Source organism: Myripristis murdjan, chromosome 8 (assembly GCF_902150065.1).
Source record: "Myripristis murdjan chromosome 8, fMyrMur1.1, whole genome shotgun sequence".
NCBI lineage: Eukaryota > Metazoa > Chordata > Actinopteri > Holocentriformes > Holocentridae > Myripristis > Myripristis murdjan.
In genome coordinates, this window is record NC_043987.1 from 3,342,413 (window position 1) to 3,365,024 (window position 22,612).

The 22,612-nt window shown below is 41.5% G+C and overlaps 1 protein-coding gene across 2 annotated transcripts in view; it reads left to right on the forward strand.

The window, feature by feature from the left end:
- The window catches only part of rbfox1 (RNA binding fox-1 homolog 1), a 441,392-nt gene that overhangs the window by 358,248 nt on the left and 60,532 nt on the right, over positions 1 to 22,612 (forward strand). For both annotated transcript variants that reach the window (XM_030058693.1, XM_030058692.1), the window contains 2 exons: positions 5,932 to 6,225; positions 22,096 to 22,242. In XM_030058693.1, coding sequence (XP_029914553.1) covers positions 5,932 to 6,225; positions 22,096 to 22,242 — 441 coding nt within the window. The remainder of the gene's footprint in view (positions 1 to 5,931; positions 6,226 to 22,095; positions 22,243 to 22,612) is intronic.

Consider the following 22,612-nt stretch of genomic DNA (forward strand, 5'->3'; position numbering starts at 1 on the left):
GAACTAAAACTGACCGCTACTTTCACAAAGGCCATCTGTGGAGTGCTGTGATGAAAACCAGAATGGTATTTCTCTAAAACACTGTTAGTTAAGACAAGAAGTAAGCAAGATGCTAGCAAACAGGATTTTCAGTGATTTTACATAAGAGGAAGATATTTGAAATCAGTCTATACCTGTTAATAGGCCAGTGGAAGATGAAGATGAGGAGAGAGGCTTATCAGGAGTTAAATGAATGGTTTTGCCAGGGGGGATTAAAAAGTTACTTTAATAAGTAGGATTGGGGACTATCCAATTACAACATGACTAGTTTTTATTCCTCCCTCTTGTGTGACTCTTCAACTGCTCCCGCTATTCTGCGCTAGCTGCAACAAACAGTAGCCGCAGTAGTTGTCAGCCTGTGAACATGATGCACCAAGGATTAGTTTACCATTTTACCGTTAATTATATCTGAAGAGGTGAGAGCTTGCAAAGCATCAGATGTGGACTCTCACATCAGTGCTACTGCTCCGAGCCTCCCAGTCCTGCTGGTATGCATTAATGTAGAAAATGCAGAGCCTAAAGCTCCATTTTGTTGCAATTATTGACCTTTAGGAACTCTCACATCTTGGTTGATGATCAAAATAACAATCAAGTACAATACAAAATAAAAATGTTTTTAACAAGGTTTACCATCCCCGTAAGAAAGCTGCATTTTGTCTATGTACATAGTGTGTGTATATCTGTCTATTGATCTACTGATCTATCTATACATAAATCTATTTATGATTGTGTGTGCATATTGATAGATATGCACAGACAGATATACATGCAGATATATAGATACAAACACTTAAACTCATGTGTGTGTGTGTGTGTGTGTGTGTATATATATATATATATATACATTTAATGGAGAGAGAGAGAGAGAGAGAGAGAGAGAGAGAGAGAAAGACATGTAACTATATCTATTTATTTATATCTATCTATATGTATATATAAATAGATTTAGATAGAGAAAGAGATAGATATGGTTGAAAAGAACAAGTGGAGAAAAAAGAAAAGAAAGCACAAATGAAGTTAAAAGAAGGGAGGGATTATAAAATGGGAGACTGAGAAAGACTGAGAAACAGAATAGAGAGTACTGAAAACAGTTTTTGGGAATGCTGCATTCACTCAGAGTGGCACCTCCTCCTCCTCCTTTTGCTTGCTCGATCTCCCCTCCCATAAGCCTCCCCCCGCTCCCTCCCACACACACACACACACACACACACACACACATACATTCACGCACACACACACACACACACACACACACACACAGACTCACACACACACACACACACACACACACACACACACACACACAGAGCCATCCATAATTGATGCTAGCTGTAGGCAGATGCTGGCGGGCTGGAGTGTATAGCGCAGCTGGATGTGCATGGAGGAAGGCAAAGGCAAGATGGTAGAGCAGGTACTTCTGCGAATACACACTCTATCTCTCTCTATCGCTCACTGTCTCTCTCTCTCTCTCTCCCTTTACCTCCCTCTCTTTCTCTCTCTCTCTCTCTCTCTGCCTCCCTCTCTCTCTGTCTATTTCTACCTCTCTCCCTCAATTTGTCTCTTCCACACTCTCCCTTTCTCTACACTGTTTGTGCTGTGACTGCAGAAACCAGCGGGCTGTATGGTCTGTGATTGTGCATGTATGTGTGCTTGTATGTGTGTGCATCTGCATGTGTGTGTGTGTGTGTGAGAGAGAGAGAGAGAGAGAGAGAGAGAGAGAGAGAGAGTGCGTGTGTGTGAGAGAGAGTGTGTGTGAGAGTGAGTGTGTGTGTGTGTGTGTGTATACGTTCGTCGCATTTTAGACAGAAGGGAAGCCTCTCCTCGCAGGCTGCATGCCCTGATTATGTGTGTGCACGTGTGGGTGTGTGTGTGTGTGTCCGCGCACACTTGTGTGTACATGCATCTATCTCCCACTCTCATCTTTTGCGGTTAAAGCTCATGGGTGTCGATGAATTTACGCATTACAGAGGCAACAAGGAGACCTGATTCTATGAACTGCATAAGACACAGAGAAAGAAACGGAGAGAGACAGAGAAAGAGAGAGAGGGGAAGACTGGATGTAGCGCTTTTTGAAATGAAACCCAAAAAAGCTACGAGCTGGAAAGATTCAGTTTGTTCTGCATGACAGAGAGAGAGAGAGAGATGGGGAATAAGAATTAGATTGGGTCAGACTTGGCTACAGTACTAGAGTAGAATAACATTACGAACATGGACACACACACACACACACACACACACACAAACAGAAAAACACACCTCCACATTTTTAGGATTCTGAAGAGAAGAGAGAGACAGAAACACTTTCTCTCCCTCCCTCTCCTAGTCAAATTCTTAATTGCACACCACACGTTTCCTTTGAGTGAAGATATCCCACTGTTTTTCCTGTGGTTTGTGTGTGTGTGTGTGTGTGTGTGTGTGTGTGTGTGTGTCAGTGTACGTGTGTGTGTGTGTGTGTGTGTGTGTGTGTGTGTGTGTGTGTGTGTGTGTGTGTGTGTGTGTGTGTGTGTGTGTGTGTGTGTGTGTCAGTGTATGTGTGTGTGTGTGCGCAGTGCACTGCCACGTAAAGCATATTTCAGGCCTCTAAATGTGGTTCTCATTACACACCAGAGCATTTAGCCAAGACTTACTGTCTGCCGTCTCTCTCTCTCTCTCTCTCTCTCTCTCTTTCTCTCTCTCCCTCTCTCTCTCTCCCTCTCTCTCTCTCATGCACACACAAACATGCATAAGCTACTATTCACACCATCAGTGTAGTGCTGGTTGGGGGGGGGGCTCATTCACTTTCTCTCTGTTTAGTTTTCCCCTCTTCTCTCCTTCCTCTCAGTGGCTGAATCACAGTTACCGTCAGCACTATCCAGTCCACTGACGGCCAGTTCCTGAAATTCATCAGTATTTTATGCGGTCAATCATTTCAGTCCTCGGTTTTTAAAAAACATTTCCTCCATCTTTGATGCTCAGTGCTAATTGGTGTGGTGTTTTTGCACTCCTCTTCCGAGAGACCGCTCGCCACAGTGCAGGCGATACTGTGACATCTTTTCCTCACACGTTCTGTTGATGCAATTTGAGTTTTTTGTAAGCGGAGCTCTTTTCCTTTTCTCTTAAAGGGATAGTTCGCCCATTTTGAAAAATGTGATATTATTTCCCTTCCCCCTCCCAGCTGTTCTGTAGGACAGCAGTGGTGCTCTCTTCCTCTCACTGTTACTGAGTTACTGGCTGGATGCTGCAAATGCTAACTGTTAGCCTCCTGCCATTCAGGTGGACTTCCCCCCAGCTAACACTCTGAAAAATAACTGCCTTAATCCACTCAACTTGCTAAATAAACAAAGTTTGAGCAGCAGAATGGCGTAAAAAATTGACCATTTAAAAATATAGAAATATATATCAGCAGTACAGCTGTTTTGCTCAGCTCTGTGTGCTGGTCCTCAGTTACAGTAGTGGCTGGCAGGAGCCTGAAAGGTGCATCAAACTTGTGTAATAGAGGGGAGGGATCTTCTTGCCTGCTATCTTTTAGTACTTTTAGTACTTATTGTCCCCTAACATGAGTACATGTTGAAGAATGAAGAAGTCAATGGAGAAACAAATGATAGCAAACTGAAGCAGTCTAACTCTGTCTCTGTGGTGGCTGCTGCTCCTCTGGTGTGGAGTGATACCAGAGGTGCAGAGGTTACCGGATCTTTGTGGATGTTGATAACAGGAAAAATACAGTTGCACGTGCACTCAATTAATCATACTTTTGTAGGGCAACATTTGTAAATCGGTGTTAAACCGTCTTTGAGTGGATTAAGGTGGTAATTTAGCTGGGGGGAAGTCCAGCTCAATGGCAGGAGGCTAACAGTTAGCATTTGCAGCATCCAGCCAGTATGAGCATCATGTAATAGTGGAATCTTAAGAGTACTTCATTTTTCAGAATGGGTGGAATATACCTTTAAAATGTCTGGTTCACTCTCATGGTGTTAGTGGTTACTGTGGCATGAAGACATCTCACTGTTTTCTGTCAAATGCTGGCCTACAAAGCATTATGGGTAGATGTTGATGTCAACAGCAGTACATATATCATTTGGATCATCATTTGCTTCCCGTGCAGTTGAAGTAGACTTCTATTGTTCACTCCTACAGGGAGGGCATTTAGTCATGTTTAACAAATGAAATATATTATATAGCACTCTGCACATTAATAATTTGTCATGGGAAGGTACTACAGTTAGGAAGAGCCAGTTTTCATGTGTTGCCAGATAGAGGCTGTTTCACAGTTTACATTTTCAGACACTGTCAGTGTTTTCCTATGCACACAAATTGCAGAGCTACCATTTCCATCACACACGCTGTCAGGGGTAGTTTGTGACACACACAAACACACACACACACACACACACACACACAAACACACAAACACAAAACAGCTGCCCACACATGCATGCATGTGTGATTTTTTACTAAAAGTCCTACATGTGTGTTTTCAGATGCATCTGTGCACAATTGCCACACAAACACACACCTGTACACATGTGTGGCTCTCAACAGTCAGGCTTCAGCTGACAGCAGCAAGATAAAGGCAGCTGCTTATCCACCTGTGCTCCATATTATTTGTCATCTATGTTGTTTTTATCTCTGTTCATTTTAATGTTTTTTTTTTTTAATCTATATGGGTGCTGTTTCTGACTTTAGCTGAAGTGATTTTTCCTAAGGCAAAGGTATAGTGCTGCAGTCATGGTAAGCTTTTGTTCTTTTTCCAGGTTTATGTTCTTTTAACCAAGAAGTTTCTTCATGGCAGCCCTGCAGGACGTGAGCCTGCACAGCAGTATCAGGAGAGACTAGGCGAAGTTAACAGGAGCTAATACTGTAATAAGTGAATCGCAAATTATTGAAGCTTTATGTTGTTGTGTTCACTATATTTTCAGTAATAGTGTCCTTTTTAGTGTACTTTTCTTACGTGACAATTATTTTGGGCAGTTGGAGAAAAGAAGCTTCAGCTGGGCTGGAACTGCCAGCATCCTGTTTTCAAGAACAGCTCACCACCACTGCATCACCATGCCTTTTCTCATAAGGACAAACACTCAAGCTAAAGTAACCAACAGTACCCAAATAGATAAAAATAAATAAATAAATAAATAACATTAAAAAGAAAAGATAAAAATAAAAAAAGCATAAATGACTAACAATTATAATCCTACAGACCACAGGTGGACAAACAGCTGGCTTTCTCCGCCTCTGTCAGCCAAATGTTTTGAGACATACTTTAGACCACATTTGTGTGGTCATTTTGCACGTACAGACATACACAGTGCACACACATACACATGTGGTAGTATTGTAGTAATCACATGCATACACACATGTAGGACCTTTAGCAAAGAATCACTTGTGCATGTGTGTATGTCGTTTTTTTTTCAGTGGCACAAAATGCGCCTAATACACACACACATGCAGAAAAACTCTCTCTCTCTCTCTCTCTCTCTCTGTCTCTCTCTCTCTCTCTCTCTCTGTGTGTTTGTGTGTGTGTGTGTGTGTGTGGAGTCCCTCGATGCTCAAGTGGATAATCCTGCTGTCTCAATGATGGATAAATTGGCTCAAACAGAACAGTTCTTCAACTACATTTCCTCCAAATGGAGGAGATACTCTGTGCTGTGTGTGTGTGTGCGTGTGTGTGCGTCAGCTGACAGCCGTACTTATTAGTTTTTGACAATAGTTCCAGTTAGAGCCAGACCAGCATTGGATTTCTTGGGCTGATACTGATATCATATTTGAAAGTGAAACCTCTGATAACAAATTTATTGCCTGATATTTGTTAAGTAATGAGAAACTAAGAATATTAAAAAAAAAAAAAAAATTCAATGATGTTGGGATGATCCTTTAGACTAACAAGTGTTTTCTTTGTCTTTTTTTTTGTTGGCACAGGGTAACCAGGACGCACCGGCCCCCCCGGACCCATCCATGGCCCAGGCATACCCATCAGCCCAGTTCGCCCCTGCTCCCCAGAACGGCATCCCGACTGAGTTCACGGCTTCACACCCCCATCCACATCCACATCCCCACCCACATCCGCATCCGCATCAACACCCAGCACCACAGGACTACACCGGTGTCCAGGCACCTGTCAGTGAGCACCCGCTCAACATGTACCCCTCGCAGAGCCACAGCGAGCCTAGTGGGTCCGACTCCAGTGGTCAGACAGTCGCCGGCACAGCCACAGTAAGGCATCAAGAGAATGCTGGGGAAGCTGAACATGGTTGTTGGATAGTAATGTGTCTCTTAAGTCGGTGTTGTATTCAGGTCTTACTGGGAAGTACTAAGAAACTGTGAGATATTTGGTTCTTAAATAAGATTGGAAGTTTTCCACTTCTTGACCATGATGTGAAGGCGTCTTGAAAGGCACATACCATGCACACATGGTACACAGGAAAACACTTAAAGGATTATGTCAGGCACTTTTAGAGGAGATGAGTTCTAGGTCTGCAATGCATAATGGGAAGTAACTCTGCTGTTCTCACTGGAGTGGAATGGTTAAAGGTCATTCCACTCTTAGGCAGCTATAAGGGAGAGCAGTGGAGACAAGTGAAGAGATTGCCAAGCAGGGAAGGCTTGCAGGGCTGGACCATGGTCTGGAGGTATAGGGACTATAAAACTGGACCATGGTCTGGAGGTATAGGGACTATAAGACTGGACCATGGTCTGGAGGTATAGGGACTGTAGAACTGGACCATGATCTGGAGTTATGGGGATGAAAGACCCCTTTTTCACCAGAACCGCTGCTGGTGCCTCTGTGAAAGGTGCGATGATTCTGAGCATTTCGACAGAAAAAGTGTTGGTGCTTGGTTGGAAAAATTGGCTCCAGGGATGATTTTGCCAGCTCCATCAACTTACTGGTCTGGAACCAAGGAACCAGTGCATACTGCAAGGGTAAGCTGGGTAATGTCACCACCTATGTACACTAGTTGAACCACCAAGTTTTAAAAACAACCAGCAGCAGCAACCTCAGATCTAGCTCAAGCTTAAGGGTAAATAAACTCCCAAAGCTATCAATCAGTGGTTTGTGAGGACACCAACACTTTTCTGGCAATATGGTACAGCAGAGAAGTCATTTATCTGGCTCTCAGTTCAGTGGAAACAATGGTAAAAATGCAGGCTGTTTTTAGAGGGGACGAGCCAAGTACTAGTCAATCACTGGCATCAACACTAGCACCAGCTGTGAGGTAGGTCTGGAGGGGTGGGTATATACACTACTCACAAAAAGTTAGGGATATTTGGCTTTTGGGTGAAATATATGGAAAATGTAAAAAGTTCACGCTACAGTGATATTGGCATTTAAGTAGAAGCATACACTGGTGATTTCCTCATCTCAAACAATTTCTTGAAACAAAAGCCAACAACAGTGGTAGGTATACCACAACAAAAAATGTCAGTGTCAATAACTTGTCATGAGCCCTTGAGCATCAATTACAGCTTGACAACAACGTCTCATGCTGTTCACAAGTCGACTTATTGTCTGCTGAGGCATGGCATCCCACTCTTCTTGAAGGGCGGCCCTCAGGACATTGAGGTTCTGGGGTACAGAGCTCCGAGCCTCTACATGGCGACTCAGCTGATCCCACAGGTTTTCTATGGGATGCAGGTCTGGAGAAAGTACAGGCCACTCCATTTGAGGTACCCCAGTCTCCAGCAGCCGTTCCCTAATGATACGACCTCGATGAGCTGGAGCATCAAACACCTGATTTGAATTTTGCCGTTAAACTCCTTGTTAGAGAACAGCAACTTGTGCAAAAAGTACTGAAACACTGAACAGTTGGACATGTGCATTCAAAAGTTTACAGAAGGTCACATTAAGTTCACCTGGAAAGGTTAGAATGCATTTTAGGTTCATCCTGAAATTTCACCTGAAAGCTGAATATCCCTAACTTTTTGTGAGTAGTGTATGTCCGTACCATAGTCTGTAGATATGTAGGGTTTCAGCTCAGCATGAAGAACTTATCTGTGCTCTTTTTCGTAATTTACCCTCTCTGTCATTCATCCCAGCCAAGGACATATTTAAGAATATCTGAATATAAATCTTGACTATGGTTTGCCCTTAGATCATTTTGTTTTAGGTTTTCTAAGCTCGAGCAGTGGCTGATCTACCAGATGTCAACCTCTGTGTCCTCATACTCATAAAATCTTTTGTTTTGGGTTTGTTTCCTCTATATAGTTGAGATTACATTTGCCACTTGTACATTTTGACAGTTCATGTGTGTTCTGCCCAGGGTTTTCATTCTGATTTTTAGTACAGCAGAGACAGATTAAATACCACTGTGGAAACCCCGAAATGGCAATAATTAATTTCTGGCCCATCGTTAGTTGTGGATTGTATGTGTCCTGGCAGTTTTTCTCTCTTTGTCACATACACACAAAAAAACATAAAACCCACCTGCCATCTGTTCAGTGATCTGTCTTGTGTATTTTCAAAATGCTGTCCAGTAAGTTTGTCAAATTTCTCCAAAGCTAACCACCAAAATTGTTTTCTGAGTTAATTTCATTCAAGTAACAGGCCATGCACTTGCTGAATCATGTTTTTTCCATCTCAACTGCCTAGTGAAGAGGTTTTTTAGAAAGTTTTGAGAGGTCGCGAGCCATGACAGCTGCCTATGATTGGCATATTTTGGAAACCAGTCTGCATTATATAACTGGAGGACGCCGATGTCATGCTGCCACTGGATTCTTGGGAGAGGACCATGATCCAGCCTGGATCCAACCCTTGTGAATAGCCATGCCCACATTTTTGAATTATGTGGCGATTCCTGATGTCTGGAGCTGCTCTAATTCGCGGGGGTAGATTTGACTGGAATCTGTGCGAGATGCCTGATTGGCCAGTAGACAAATTCTGTAATGAGGTTCTCACTTAAGTGAAGCAAACAGACATGGCAGTGGTTGTGAAGATTTGTGATGTTACTGACAGCAAGCTAATTTGGCAAAGTCTTCTGTTCTTGAGAAATGTTACAGTATTGATGAATTAAGACATACAATTAGCCAGTGTAAAAGTTAAGCTACTATGACTGGGTTAACACTGACCAATGGTCTTGGCCCATAGGTGGGACAAGCACTGACATCAGTAAACCAACTCTGATAGAGGCAGGGCCAGACCCTGTTAAATTAGAGTGGGACTAGTGGGACTTGGTTAGACTGGAACCCAGTCTAACCGAGATATATATTCCAGGCATCTTGTTGTGGCTACTTGGTCCTGATCAAGTTCTAATGCCATTGTTCTCACCTGGCTAAATGAGCAAAACTGCTCAAACATACTTGGTCCTCGGTTACTAATGCTAATGGTTTCAAGCTCATTCAAATCAAGCTGTGGCTCAAACATACCCTCTAAAAGAGCACTGCGCATCTAAGCAGCCCCAGTAGATCACCAACTACATGACATATCAGTCTATCAATGATGACCCAGGAGATGGCGATCACCTCTCTAAAGTTATTCCAGCAGAACATCCTGTCCTCCCAATAACTGTGTCTTTGCTGAGTTGTAGCAACAGGACAAGAAAAGAGTGTGCCTTATTATTTTGTACAGAGTGTTGTCTGATTATCACTCCAAGACTCCAGCTCCCTAAAGACTTCTGCTGCCGTTCTCTGGGGTAATTTTTTGAGTCATTGTTTTAATAGAATTCATATGATTTTTAATGGTGCTTAGACGAGTACGCCCTCGTAGGTGACAAACATCCCCTGGTAGTCATTTGTTCCCTAGATTTATCACTCAGTTCATTTTCATAAATATTTATGATGCCATTGGCCTTATGTGTCATAAACTTGGGCATTATTTTGCATAGTAATAATGCTCTCCCTTGGCACTACAAAAAATGCTTAGCTTTATATTTCTTTTGTTTGTTGCTTTTTCAAACTTGATCCATGCAATATTCATTCAAGATTAGGCTATGCTGAGAACTGCAGGGCTGGGAGAAGTGGGGTTACAGTAGTGTGACTACCAATATAGTAATGTCACAGCAGTGTTACTATAAAGCACGCGGCAGTCTGCTAAAAGGTACTTCAGAGCGAAAAGGCAATTACTCGAAATACTCAGAAACCTACGTCAAGGGAAAAAGGCATCCAGGCTGTGGGATTATAGAAATAAACATATATTTTTTTACATTAGATGAAAAAAGCGTTGATAGAGAAGTTGTTGAGTCCAGGAACTCCCAGGGGTCCTTTATGTCATTGCAGGAAAAATTATGCCTATTACACATTGTATTAGATTGCCTATGTTTCACTCTCATCACTCCCTGCATACAGTGGAAACAGTTGTCCAATTAAAATCAATGACAGCTAAAACACAAATGGGATATTTGTGTCCCCGTGACAAAATCTGATTTCCATGGCTTGATGTTAGTCTTTATGATTCTCTTCTATCTTGTAAACCCCTGTTGTAGAGGATAATATTGACGCTGGAGTTCAGATTACTGTCCATGTATTTTAGGAAATTGTTGAAACCCAAATGAAAATAAATTTTTGAGGGGATTTTTTTTTTTTTTTTTTTTGTACTGGCTTGAGTTACTTTTTTTCTAAAACGGGCTAATTTTCTGGTGATGCTTTGCTCATTTTTTGGTCATTTTCAGATTGTTTCTTGTTCATTTCCTCAGCACCTCTTTCCCAAATCAAGTGAATTTGGTCACACGGTTAAACACAGTGTTGTGCAAGTTCACATTACACAAGAACTTGCTCAAAGTTCAGTTCACACAGATTAAAATCAACTAGTTCACATTCATAGGTCATATGTGTTTTGTTTTGTTCATTTTTTAAAATGAGCTGAGCTGATCTCCCCAAACTAAATGAATTACACTACTATAGAATCCCAGACAAAGATTACTTTTAAAAGCCAAGAAAAAACAAGTTGAGTATATGTTTCACCACTTAAACAATGTTTCATACAGCAGGACAGTAGAGCGTAATAGAAGTTTCACCCACCAACCGTTATCCCAGCTCAGCCTGCTGTGGTTTAGTGTGATCCATTTGTGTATTCCAGCATCCTCAACAGAGCTAAATAATCTGAACAGGTCAACTAACTTTGTGCACGTCAAAGTTTTTAAAACGTCATCCTCCTTTCCTTCATGGTGGAAAACCTGTTTACAGGTGGACAGTAGTCATTCACGCATGAAAGCAAACAGCTCTTTATGAACCTCAGATGGCATGGCAGTTCCTGATACAGTCATGAAAATTTAATCTATAGATTTGTGTCCATGGACACAAGTTTGTTTGTTTTTTTCGTGACAGTCAGCACAACTTTAAAAGTAATGTATTTCAACATGCTTATACCATGTATCATGAGGTCATATAAAGAGCCCACATTAAGAAGTCCACATTAGGAGGAAGGCAGGTGGTGGATGGATCGCTGCGACTTTCACTCAGGTGACCCGGGTTGGAGTCCAAGGTGAGACCAGTGTTTGCTTTCACAACATTACAGATACCCTGTCCAGTTTGCGGGTTTGATGCCTAAACCTAAACTTTCCCAAACCTTAACCAAGTGGTTTTGATACTTAAACGTTTCTGTACCCTTTCTACCCTTTCTCTAACTTTAACCAAGTGTTTTTAATGCCTGAACTTAACCTTTCCCCACCTGGATATGTTTTTGTAGGATAAAGACTCAAAAATTTAGCCCCTTCTGGAAGTGGTTTTAGCCACTTTCATTAACATAGCATTAACAGAATTAACGGAAACTTGGTGTCCATGGACATGAATCTGTAGATTAAATATCGTGACTATTGCATGAACTCTAGTGAGAAAGGGTTGAAAACTTTGCGTGGTGCTGGCGCTGCAGATGGGAATGGTTTTGTAGATTCCATGGAGAAGATGGTAAGACGGGGATATGCTTGATCCATGTCGCTGGCAATGAGGAATGGCACGACTGCATCGGTGTAAAGATCCATGGCTAACTCAGAATAGAGTGCTGGTTGTTTGCTTTGGCCTCTGGTGCCGTAAAACAGCGCGTGAGCGGCATTAACTAGAGCCGCTCATAAAATATGAGCACACTCAATGAACACCGTTCTTTTAAAGTGTTCATGCACAGCCCTGCTTAAATGCTTGTAAAAGGCCAGAAGCATCTAAACGCAAGAGGTCTGACAATGATCCAGCATCACTCATCTGACATTTAAATATATCATTTTAATAACTATATATCTTGTTTATTTATTTATTTTGTACAAAAAGTAAGTTGGGTTTTTTTTTCATCAAATTTTCAACTTTTGTTTTTGCCATTTTACTGGCAATCACCATTTTCCCATGTTTTTTTTTGAAAGAAATCAAGTGAATTTCAGCAGGGTTGTTTTCTCTTTGAAAACAGCCCAGTTGTTTCCAAGTGAGCCGAGACAATGTAGGGGATTCAATTCAAATTGCTTTACTTTCATCAGGTACTTCATTTATGCAGTGTCACTACCACAACACCATTATTTGGTATCGTATTAACAGTTATACAGCCTTTTTTTTTTTTTTTTTTTTTTTTTTTGGTTGTTGTTGCTTTTTTCTCTACTTTCTTTGTCTGAATATGGATCTGGCTTAAGTGCGAGTAAAATGAATGAGTGTGGTGTGACAGTTTCTCTGCAGCAGCCCAAAGTTATTCTCTGAGAGAAGAGAGCAAGAAAGAAAAAGTGTGGGCAGCAAAATGAGGCATACATCTGGAAACCTCATCAGTTCTCCCCCTCCCTCCTCCTCCTCCTCCTCCTCCTTCTCCTCCTCCTTCTTCGCCTGGCTGGTTCACTCCTTCCCCCCGTGTCATCAAACCTCCGTCTTACTGTTTCATTTCTCACTTTTCTTTTCCTCTTTGTAGCCATGTCTACTCGCTCTCTCACTATGTCTCTCCATATTGTTGTCATTTCAATGGATGGCTATATTTGCATAATGTTTTCTCGCTGGCAGTGGAATTCCATGTCTGTCACCTTCTCTCCCAGTCTCCCTCTGTGTCTCCCGCACCCTCTCTCACTCTCTGTGGAGTGTGAGTGTGTATGCACGGGTTGTCAAGGGAGGATTACCTCATCTGGCCGGGGTGTTTATGGAGCGACGTCAGCCCCTCTCCCCTCTCTGAGAGCCCCACTCTGTGTGTGTGTGTGTGTGTGTGTGTGTGTGTGTGAGAGAGAGAGAGAGAGGGACAGTGAGTTAAAGACAGACAGAATGAATCAATTTTAAAAACACTCATGATATAACCTACTTTTCATGTATGTTTACGTTTTTTTTTATATGACACAAGTCTGTCGATTATACTGTATCATGTTTATATCTGCCTACATCCATCTATGTAATAGTAATGTTTGATGATAAAAAGAGACAGAGACAGGCCAAAAGGCTAAGAGTGAGAGAGAGAATATATTTATATCCACATATCTGTGTCTGTGTATGTCTGCCGTTTGTTTTGTAACAACACATCTGCACTCCAAATCCAGTAGCAGCCTTAAAGGCACGCCCATTCACCCATTTCATAAAATTTCATATTGGTTTGCTTATCCTCTTACCTGTTGTGGAGGACAGTAGTGGTGCTGCCTTCATCTCATTGTTACTGAGTGCTGGATACTGGCTGGATGATTTTTTGTTTTAAATAACTGTCTTAATCTACTCAAAAAAAAAGTTTAACATCACTTTGCAAGTAGCATTTTCCAAAATTGAAATGCAAAATGCAAGTATTGTAAGTGATGCAATAGTTTTGCTCAAACAATTATTAAAAACATCTAGACAACAATATAAGCATCCAGAATGATCCGGTAACTTCTGCACTTCCAGTTTCACTCTAACACACTAGAGGAGCAGTGGCCACCACAGGGACACAAGTACATTGCTTGAGTTTCTTTCATTTGTTTTATTCACTGAACACATGTACACATTTTACTCTCCTCTATCATACATGTTTCATGTACCAACATTTATTATGCCATTTCAGGCTGTAGAAAATCTGCTACACATCATCAGGCTCTGTTTAATGAACAGTTTGAATGGATTAGAGTGGTTATTGTAAAGAGTGTTAGCTGGGGGGAAGTCCAGCTCAATGGCAGGAGGCTAACAGTTAGCATGTGGAGCATCCAGCCAGTATCCAGCACTCAGTAACAATGAGAGGAAGAGAGCACTACTGCTATCAACAATATGTCTTCCAAACAAAGTGAAAAGGTAAAATACATCACTTCCTGTGCATAGAGTATTTCTCCAGTGGCGCAGAGAGTGTAGCAGATACTGGGGGACCCATTCATAAAAATGAACCACAAATTTAGGGTACACACCATCACGGTCGGGTGTCTCATTTGTAAACATGAAGTACTGGTGTGGTTCGGTTTGATCTGAATGATTTTGAGTTGTGTTCTGGAGAATTTGGGTTTTTTCCTGCCACTGTGACACACCTGTGCTTTCTGTTCCACACATGTAGAGATGTGGACATGGTGTTCAATAAATCAGCTTTATTTATTCATATTGGTTGTCATTGGCTGTTACCTGGGCTGCAGCTGAGGATAACGCAATAGAAATTTGGCTCTGTCACAGATTTCACAGCTGTAGTCAATTAATGAATTAGGTAAAATTACCAGGGTGCAGATTCTGCATGCCTCTTTTCTGTTACTGTGGAGTTTCATGAGTGAGCTCTGTGTGTTTACAGCAGCACATCTAAAAGCTTTCAAGAACTGGCAATAGATTGAAATAGTAGATTAACCAAACATAGAAAGCAGCGAAAGTGACATTTATGAAAATGAAAATCTTGCAGATTATATTTATGGCATTTATTCTTGCACAAGTTAACTAGAGCTTATCTTATCTTCCTGCACATCCACACCTTCTCTGTTCTTCAGCTCGGGTTTGGTGCTTCGGTCAAAGCCTCATTTGCAGAGTTTCTGGAATCTGCAGATGTCGTGGCGGCTGCTTTTCTGTTGTCAGCCCATGCCCGGGATGGCAGCCACTTGAACCAGCAGCTTTTCAGTTATTGGTCAGACTCCTCGGCTTTAGCAGTGCAGTGCATCAGTGCATTGTGGGAGATTTGATGTCACTACTTACCACAACTCATGTACTCAGGCAGAAGCATATTATTGTATCACTGTCCTTTACTGTAGATGCGTTATGCTAGAAATGCACTCGAATCAATACATATTGTTTTAAATAGTTGACCCAGATGATCACAAAATACGTGTGGACTCTTCTCTGTTATCACAGCCAGGTGATGGGGACTGCCCATTGGACCAAAGACCCATTACAGTTGCCCCTCGCTATAACGCGGTTCACCTTTCGCGGCCTCGCAGTTTCGCAGATTTTTTTTAGTACAATTTTGTATGCTTTTTTTTAACTGGACTTATGTTTTAAAGGGTTTTACAGCTTTAAAACATCTATAATTGTAAAAAATAAAGCTGACTACTTTGCGGATTTCGCCTATTGCGGGTCATTTTTAGAACGTAACTCCCGCGATTAACGAGGGACCACTGTATTCCGAAACCCCAGTTGTCCAAAACAAAACAAAATAATTTTTTAAAAAAAGCCTGAAAGTCTGTTGGTCCAATGGCCTGTTATCCTTAAAACAAATGCTCATTATTCCAGAACCCAGTTGCATGAAAAATGATATGTCCACTCTGTCCATTTGTTTGGGTTTAGGCAGGGGTTTCATCAGGTTAAGGTGAGGGCAAACAGGCGTGGATGCATTTCTTGCAAAGGTTGCAAAACTCTGAATGTCCAGTGTGTATTTTCAGAGCAGTGGGCCTTCGGTGCAATGGCTGTTTGTTTTTCGTGATGACAGGCGATCGGACGAAAGGGGTTTTGGTCCGATGGGACATTGTTCAGGCTTTCCCAACACTCTACCAGAGGTCGGTTTTGCTTGAAAAGTGCTGAAGCTGTTAAACATTAGCAAACATTATGGATGAGCATCAACTCGGGGACGGCAGCCTTTCACGCAGACCTGCTCATCTCTCCACCAGAAGATGATTTAAAGATCATCAAAAAGTCATTCTGGTGTAGGTTTCATCATTTTGAGTGGGTCTTCCTTGTTCCCATCTGTTGTGTTGTGTTCCAGCTCCCCACCCGTAGCATGACATCAAGCAAATGTGACTGTCAAGTGAAAGTGGAGAGTTGTCAGTGAGCTGTTTCATTACCCGTTGCCAAGACCTGCATCACACCTGGAACTGTCCAAATTACATGCTGAAACCCCCCACGGCCCCTTACATTCACTCTTTCTTTCTTTGTTTCTTTCGAGCATGTTCTTTTGTAAAGACTACCATCTTTTTAATCAACGAGCGTTTTCACTACCTTACTTATACAGATTGCAGTGATGCATTCTCGCTCCCACCGCGAGAAGCTGTTGTTAGCCATCATCTCTGTTTGATATCTGCAATATGTCTGAAAACACTCCATATTCAGCCTGGCCTCGCCGCAGATATCAGCTTCTTATGCCAAAAGTGATGAGATGAGACGCTTTGTCTCTCTCCATTTGTTTGTTTTATTTCTTCGTTTGAAGCGTAGGCGGATGTCGTTGCCGACAAGGAGTGCTGCACAGATGGCAGTCACTGTTCTGTGTGTGTGTGTGTGTGTGTGTGTACTCCTGTCCATATGTGTCTGTATATACCTATGCATGTGTAGTGGACTCACAGCCTGCTGGCCTTATGCTGTTTTCCTTCAAGCTCACACACACGCGCACACACACACACACACACACACACACACACACACACACACACACACACACACACACACACACACACACACACACACACACTTACACACATACATATATGCACACACACATGCACACCAAGGCAGTATTTTTTGCTGGCCAGAAGCCCAGAATTGTTTGAAAGCAAGAGAGAGAGAGAGAGAGAGAGAGAGAGAGAGAGAGAGTAAAAGAGAAAAGGGGGGATGGAAAATATTCTCTTTCTTGTAAGTGGGTTATTCAGTGGACCAAAGGCAGGGTATGGCAGCATTTTCCATGGTCAATACATTTCCACTGTTCATCTCTATCAAACCTTGCTCACAAACACGGCCCCTAGAAAACCCCAAATTAATGCCACGTTCATGTCTTGTCGGATACGCAGTAAATACGAGCTGCCGACTGTGAAAAACCATCCAGATCAGCGTCATGGTCGTAAGTACAAGTAGGATATGTGGGAATTTTTTTTGTTGGCTCTAATATCTCATACTTGGCCTTATAAATTGTATTGACACGGGCAGCAAACACAGCACGGATGTCAACACTTAAAACTTATGATTATTAGTTTTGCGCACACCATTACACTCAACTGTAGTTTATAAAAGTTGAGCAATATCTGCTGGCATTTGTTTATTGTCGGTCTTGGTTATAACAGCTGATCTCTTGAATGTAGGTCGTCCAGTGAGTTGAATACATGAATGCCTCCATGATGTAACAATGTGATTCTTCTGATATGACATGAGTGCAGCATTAAATTTGTGGAATAATTATTTTGGAGGAAGAATCGACTGTCCTTAGCCTTTGGGCAGTCAGTGCTAGTTTATCTCAAATGGTTGATACAACCTAAAACGTCTGAGGAAATACCTCAGCCACATTTAAACATTACCCAAAAACAGTCAGCAGCACATTAACAACCACGTTTTGAGCAGTTCATTTGATCATGTCATGATACTGATTCAATATGTATTGCAAACCTACAAATATTGTGATTTTATGTTAAGATTTATTGAGATTTTTGTTTTTTGAATTATCCACTAATTTGTGGATTTAAAGTTCCATGAGGCTGTGATTAAACAATGGGTTTATACATTGACGTCAAGTTTCAAGATACGGCCTCACTACAGTGAAATGGCTGCTATGGGGGCGAACATCATCACACATGAATCAGATGTGGCTCATTGAATCCACAGGAGTCTCAGCTTTCCAGTCCAACTCCAAGACTGTTTAGGCCCCAGTCTGCACAAACACACCATTTTACAACAGGCCACAAGAACACATGTGGACTGCAGGGTTTGTGGGCCAAACTGCATGGGATTAGCAGAAGGTGGGCATGTCTGCAAAGGGGAGAGCCGTGGCTGCCCAGAGAACCCATTTTCATTCAGAGATCTGGAGGTCAGAGGTCAAGGGACCCTGCTGAAAATGATCATGCCAGATTTTTCCTCACCAAAATTTAGCCTGGCTTTACGTGGACATACTTGGTACCAAGAGATTCCTCCTAGTTGGTAGTATCTTAGATATTAGAAGACCAGGCTTATGACTGCAGGTCACTGGACCTTCTGGGGCTGGGCTGTTGAAAGTATTTGCAGGACAATGCCGAATTTTCGTTACTGTTGGAAAAAGTTTCATACGTAAATGAAAACAGAAGTCCCAGTGGAATCCTCTGGTGTCTGTGTCAGGTTTGGCCGACCTCCTCCACTCCACAACAGACAAACGTTGATGAGGATCAGTGAGCTCAGTAGCAATGCTATCAGTGCTACTGAAACCTCACCGCAAACACATACTGACTTAATGGATTCCTGTTTTGTCCGCAGCTGATTGCCATATTAGCTCTTTTTCTTCTGCTTGTCTACAGCTGTTATGGCTTTTATCGTGATGCTCTTTATTCTTGGAGAGCAGGGATAACGGCAGCATCTTGAATGCCGTTTCTGGACGCATGACCCACAAACTAATCTGATTGGTTAAGGAGTTTTCTTTCGACCGATCTTGGCAGATCCATATGTCAGACTCAGGTTCTCGTCACTAAAGCTAGCCGTGAGGTTGTGCTATGTAATAAATGACAGGAAACAACATTTTAATACAGGCTGGGTTGAAAAATGTCTTATCCTTTAAATCAAGAGAACTTGGTATGCATTAAAGGTTTTGTTCAATGTTCATACACTAAACTAAATGAAGCAAAATCAATGAAGAAAAACTGAATGGAAAATGTTCTTAATTGGTTCCTTTTTATTTTACTATATTGAGTTTTTAAGCAAATTGAATTTTGGACAGTTTTGAGTTACTGACCTTTTCTGTTTGCTTTTGGAACATCTGACTACAGTGTTTTCATGTCGCTACAAATTCACAAGAACTCCAACCTTGTTTTTGTACTCATCCTGTACACACAGTATATTGTCAGCATTAACACAGAAACATGCACAGGTTTTATTACATTGTGGTATTGCATTGTGCTGTGTTGCACCCAGTTTTTGCAGTGTTTGAACACACACACACACACACACACACACACACACACACACATACACAGAGAGCATAACAGGAGACTCTAGAGTCCTCTGTTGTGTTTACTAGCCATTGATCTCACTCACACTGAGAGCTAAAGGACAAACACAGACTACTGCTAGCCCTGTGTGTGTGTGTGTGTGTGTGTGTGTGTGTGTGTGTGTGTGTGTGTGTGTGTGCGCTTCAGTCCATTCTTGTACAAGCCTTTTCCTCTTGGCATTTGGTACATTTCCTCATGTGGTTTATGATTCTTTATAACTCGGGTGCTCCTTGGTTCAGCGGGTTGAGATCAGATAACATAAGTTTGTTGAACTGACCTGTGGACTGACCATCAGCTCGCTCCCTCCACACTGTCCTATAATACTGACATAAAAAACATTACAATTCTTCCGCCTCCAACTCACCCTTTGTAGCATGAGATGCTGAATGCACGCCCGAACAAGCAGTCATTGTTAGACAACTAGCGCTGGTGTTCCAGGGGAATGATTTGATTTTGACATGCACGCATGTTTTGGTGCATTTTAGGCATGAAATTTAAGGGTATATCCGGCCTGCAACACATTAACCCTGGTTAAAAAAATGGCGTGTTCCTGGTGCTGTTTTGTGGTGTGATGTTGTATTTTTGTCATTCTATCTAGCCAAAAATCAATATTTTTCTATGTTATTATTCAAAACACATGAATTCCTAATGAAATCTCCCTGTCCTCTACAAAGCAAGGCATCTTCAATACCTCTTGTTTGTCAGAACTGGTTTATGCGTGCAATTTCTTCTCATCGTCCTTGTGAACTGACGAATGCTAACAATATATGATCGTGTAGCCAAAGCCTAACAGCAGTGTAATTCCTTCTTTACTGGCAATAGGTAATGGTCATCTGGGTGTTATGTGAGTCCACATCAATAAAAAAAGGCTACATGCTATAGTAGATGTTTTTAGATGACTTTTGCAGTGCGTGTAATAGTGTTATGCTGCAGTGGAAGTAGTCTAATTAAAGCTAAATGGAATAAATTGTAATCTTCTACAGATTTCTTCCCTACCACCTAATTACAGCGTCACCTTGTATTTACCTTTTATGACAGCCATGCAATCAAGATTGCAGGCCTGTTTGTTTGTGATGCCGCACATTACACTAAAGTACAAGGGTAATTTGCCAGTTTAATGCTTTCTTATTGACATCCAAACATACTCCACCTCATGGGACATGACTTGCACCTTTTTATGAATTCTTAGGCTCCACTTTACATTTCAGCATGCTTCTAGTCTAGCACCCTCAATGAAATTTGAGCTTTTATCTTTTAAAACTGGAGGTGGATGTGAGCTCAGTGTCTTTGCTGCACAAAACCCACCGGAATAACCGATGAAGCACCGATAAAAACTTGACAATGTGAAGAAGTCATCTTAAGCCACTCAAACAGCAGTAGAGATTGTCACTGTACTCAAAGGTTTGGACTCAAATCTCAAGTAGCTTTCCCTTTTTTCCTTTTTCTTTCTTTCTTTTTTTTAATAAAAGTGACATTTTGATGCATAGTACTTGCACTCAGCATGCCGACCACATCAGACACATAAAGAATAAAATCACGTGGTAGTCTGCACTGCACCTCTCGACTCTCTTTTTTCATTTAAAACATAACAGGTGAGACAAAACATTAACCCATCACAACAACTGTCCATTAGGTAAGGGATTGTCTGAGGAGGACAGATTTTTTTTTTTCTAAGAGTAAAGGATTCAATTCATTCCCATTGCAGTAAGCCATGATGGGATTTTGGGGTGTATATTTGCTGTAGGAGCATATATACACCCAGGCTGTTTATGGAAGTCACAGTCATCAAAATACAGACAATTCAAATGTGAGCGAATAACTTACAGCGTCAAATGGCATTTTAGATGCTATAAAGGCTAGACAAACCAAGGCAATTGTGGAGGCTATAGAGGCTGTGTGTGTGTGTGTGTGTGTGTGTGTGTGTGTATGTGTGTGTGTGTGTGTGCGCGCACATATGCAAAGTCACTTTAAGTGTCATAAGCTGTTCTCTCTGTGTCTGTCTCTCTCTCTCCTCTTTCACTCTCTGGAACTGTCTTCAGCTTCTCTCTCTCTCTCTCTCTCTCTCTCTCTCTCTCTCTCTCGCTCTCTCACTCTCTCTCTTTGTCTGCGGTGCTGCAGTTTCTGCTGAATCAAACTGAAATGGGGTCCGGTGGGAACTGTAATGAGTCTGGTTCTCTCTCTTGCTCTCTCTCACTCTCTCTCTCTCTCACACACGTGTGTAATTGCAGAGGAAGATAGAGATAAAGACAACTTAATTTACCTTGAAGATGGATTGGATTTTTTTTTTTTTTTTTTTTTTTACCCTCTGAAATGCGATGTTAGCATGTAAGGATGTGTGTGCACAGACATGCATTTCTATAATGATAATACAAATAAAAGTGTCCCACAAGAAGAAAAAAAATAGAAGAAATAGCATACAGAATATGAAGTAAAAAATGGAATAAATGGTGAAATAAATAATAGAATAAATAAAAATAAATAGACATGTTGCAAAACTGACATTTTGTGCATTAATCATGTGCATAATCTTTGAAGACGGTGATCCTAGTACCTTTGAGATGAAGAAAAGACAGACTACCAAGTACAAATTAAGCTCATGAGGTGAATAATGAATAAAATGTGTAATAAATACATATATGACTAAAGTAAGTGCCAAATTAAGTTTTTGTTTAATGACTGAATGAATGAATGAGAATGGTCAGTGAAATCATAAGTAAATCAAAGAACTAAGGGGCCCCATTTTCTCTGCATGTAGCACAACATTTGCATTTTAAACCACTGTTTCTCATGCCATAGTACATAGCAATAAAACGTTTGCAATCAGCTGAGCTTGACTGGTGTGGATGACTTTTTGCAAGGTCTGTATTCAAGTCTTTGAGCTGTATCCTGTCTTGTCCTGTGTGTTTTCCAGCAGACGGATGATGCCGCCCAGACGGACAGCCAGCCACCAACGCAGACTGTATCTGAAAGCACAGACAGCAAGGCCCAGCCCAAGAGGCTTCACGTCTCCAACATCCCCTTCAGGTTCAGGGACCCAGACCTCAGGCAAATGTTTGGCGTAAGTCCAGCAAACTGTGTCATACCGGCACATTTCAGGACAAGTCAGGTCAAAGTTGTTTACAGAGCACTAATCATACTGTCTCATATGATGATGCAGTTCAAAGTGCTTTACAAACATGCAAAAAATTACAGAGACATTAAACACAAATTAAAGCACAAGTATGATGTGTTAGTATAAAATAATATATTAAAAAGTCTTGTTTTCTTTATACTGCGACATTATGTAATGTGTTTACAGTGATGTCATAAATGTTAAGGCCTAGTTGTTAGACTGCAAATATCAGCTGCAACAATTTAAGGCCTATTAGTGTCATTGCTTGGCAAGCAGAGTGTGTTCAAAAGTCTGGACTTTTTAGGGTAAGAGATGT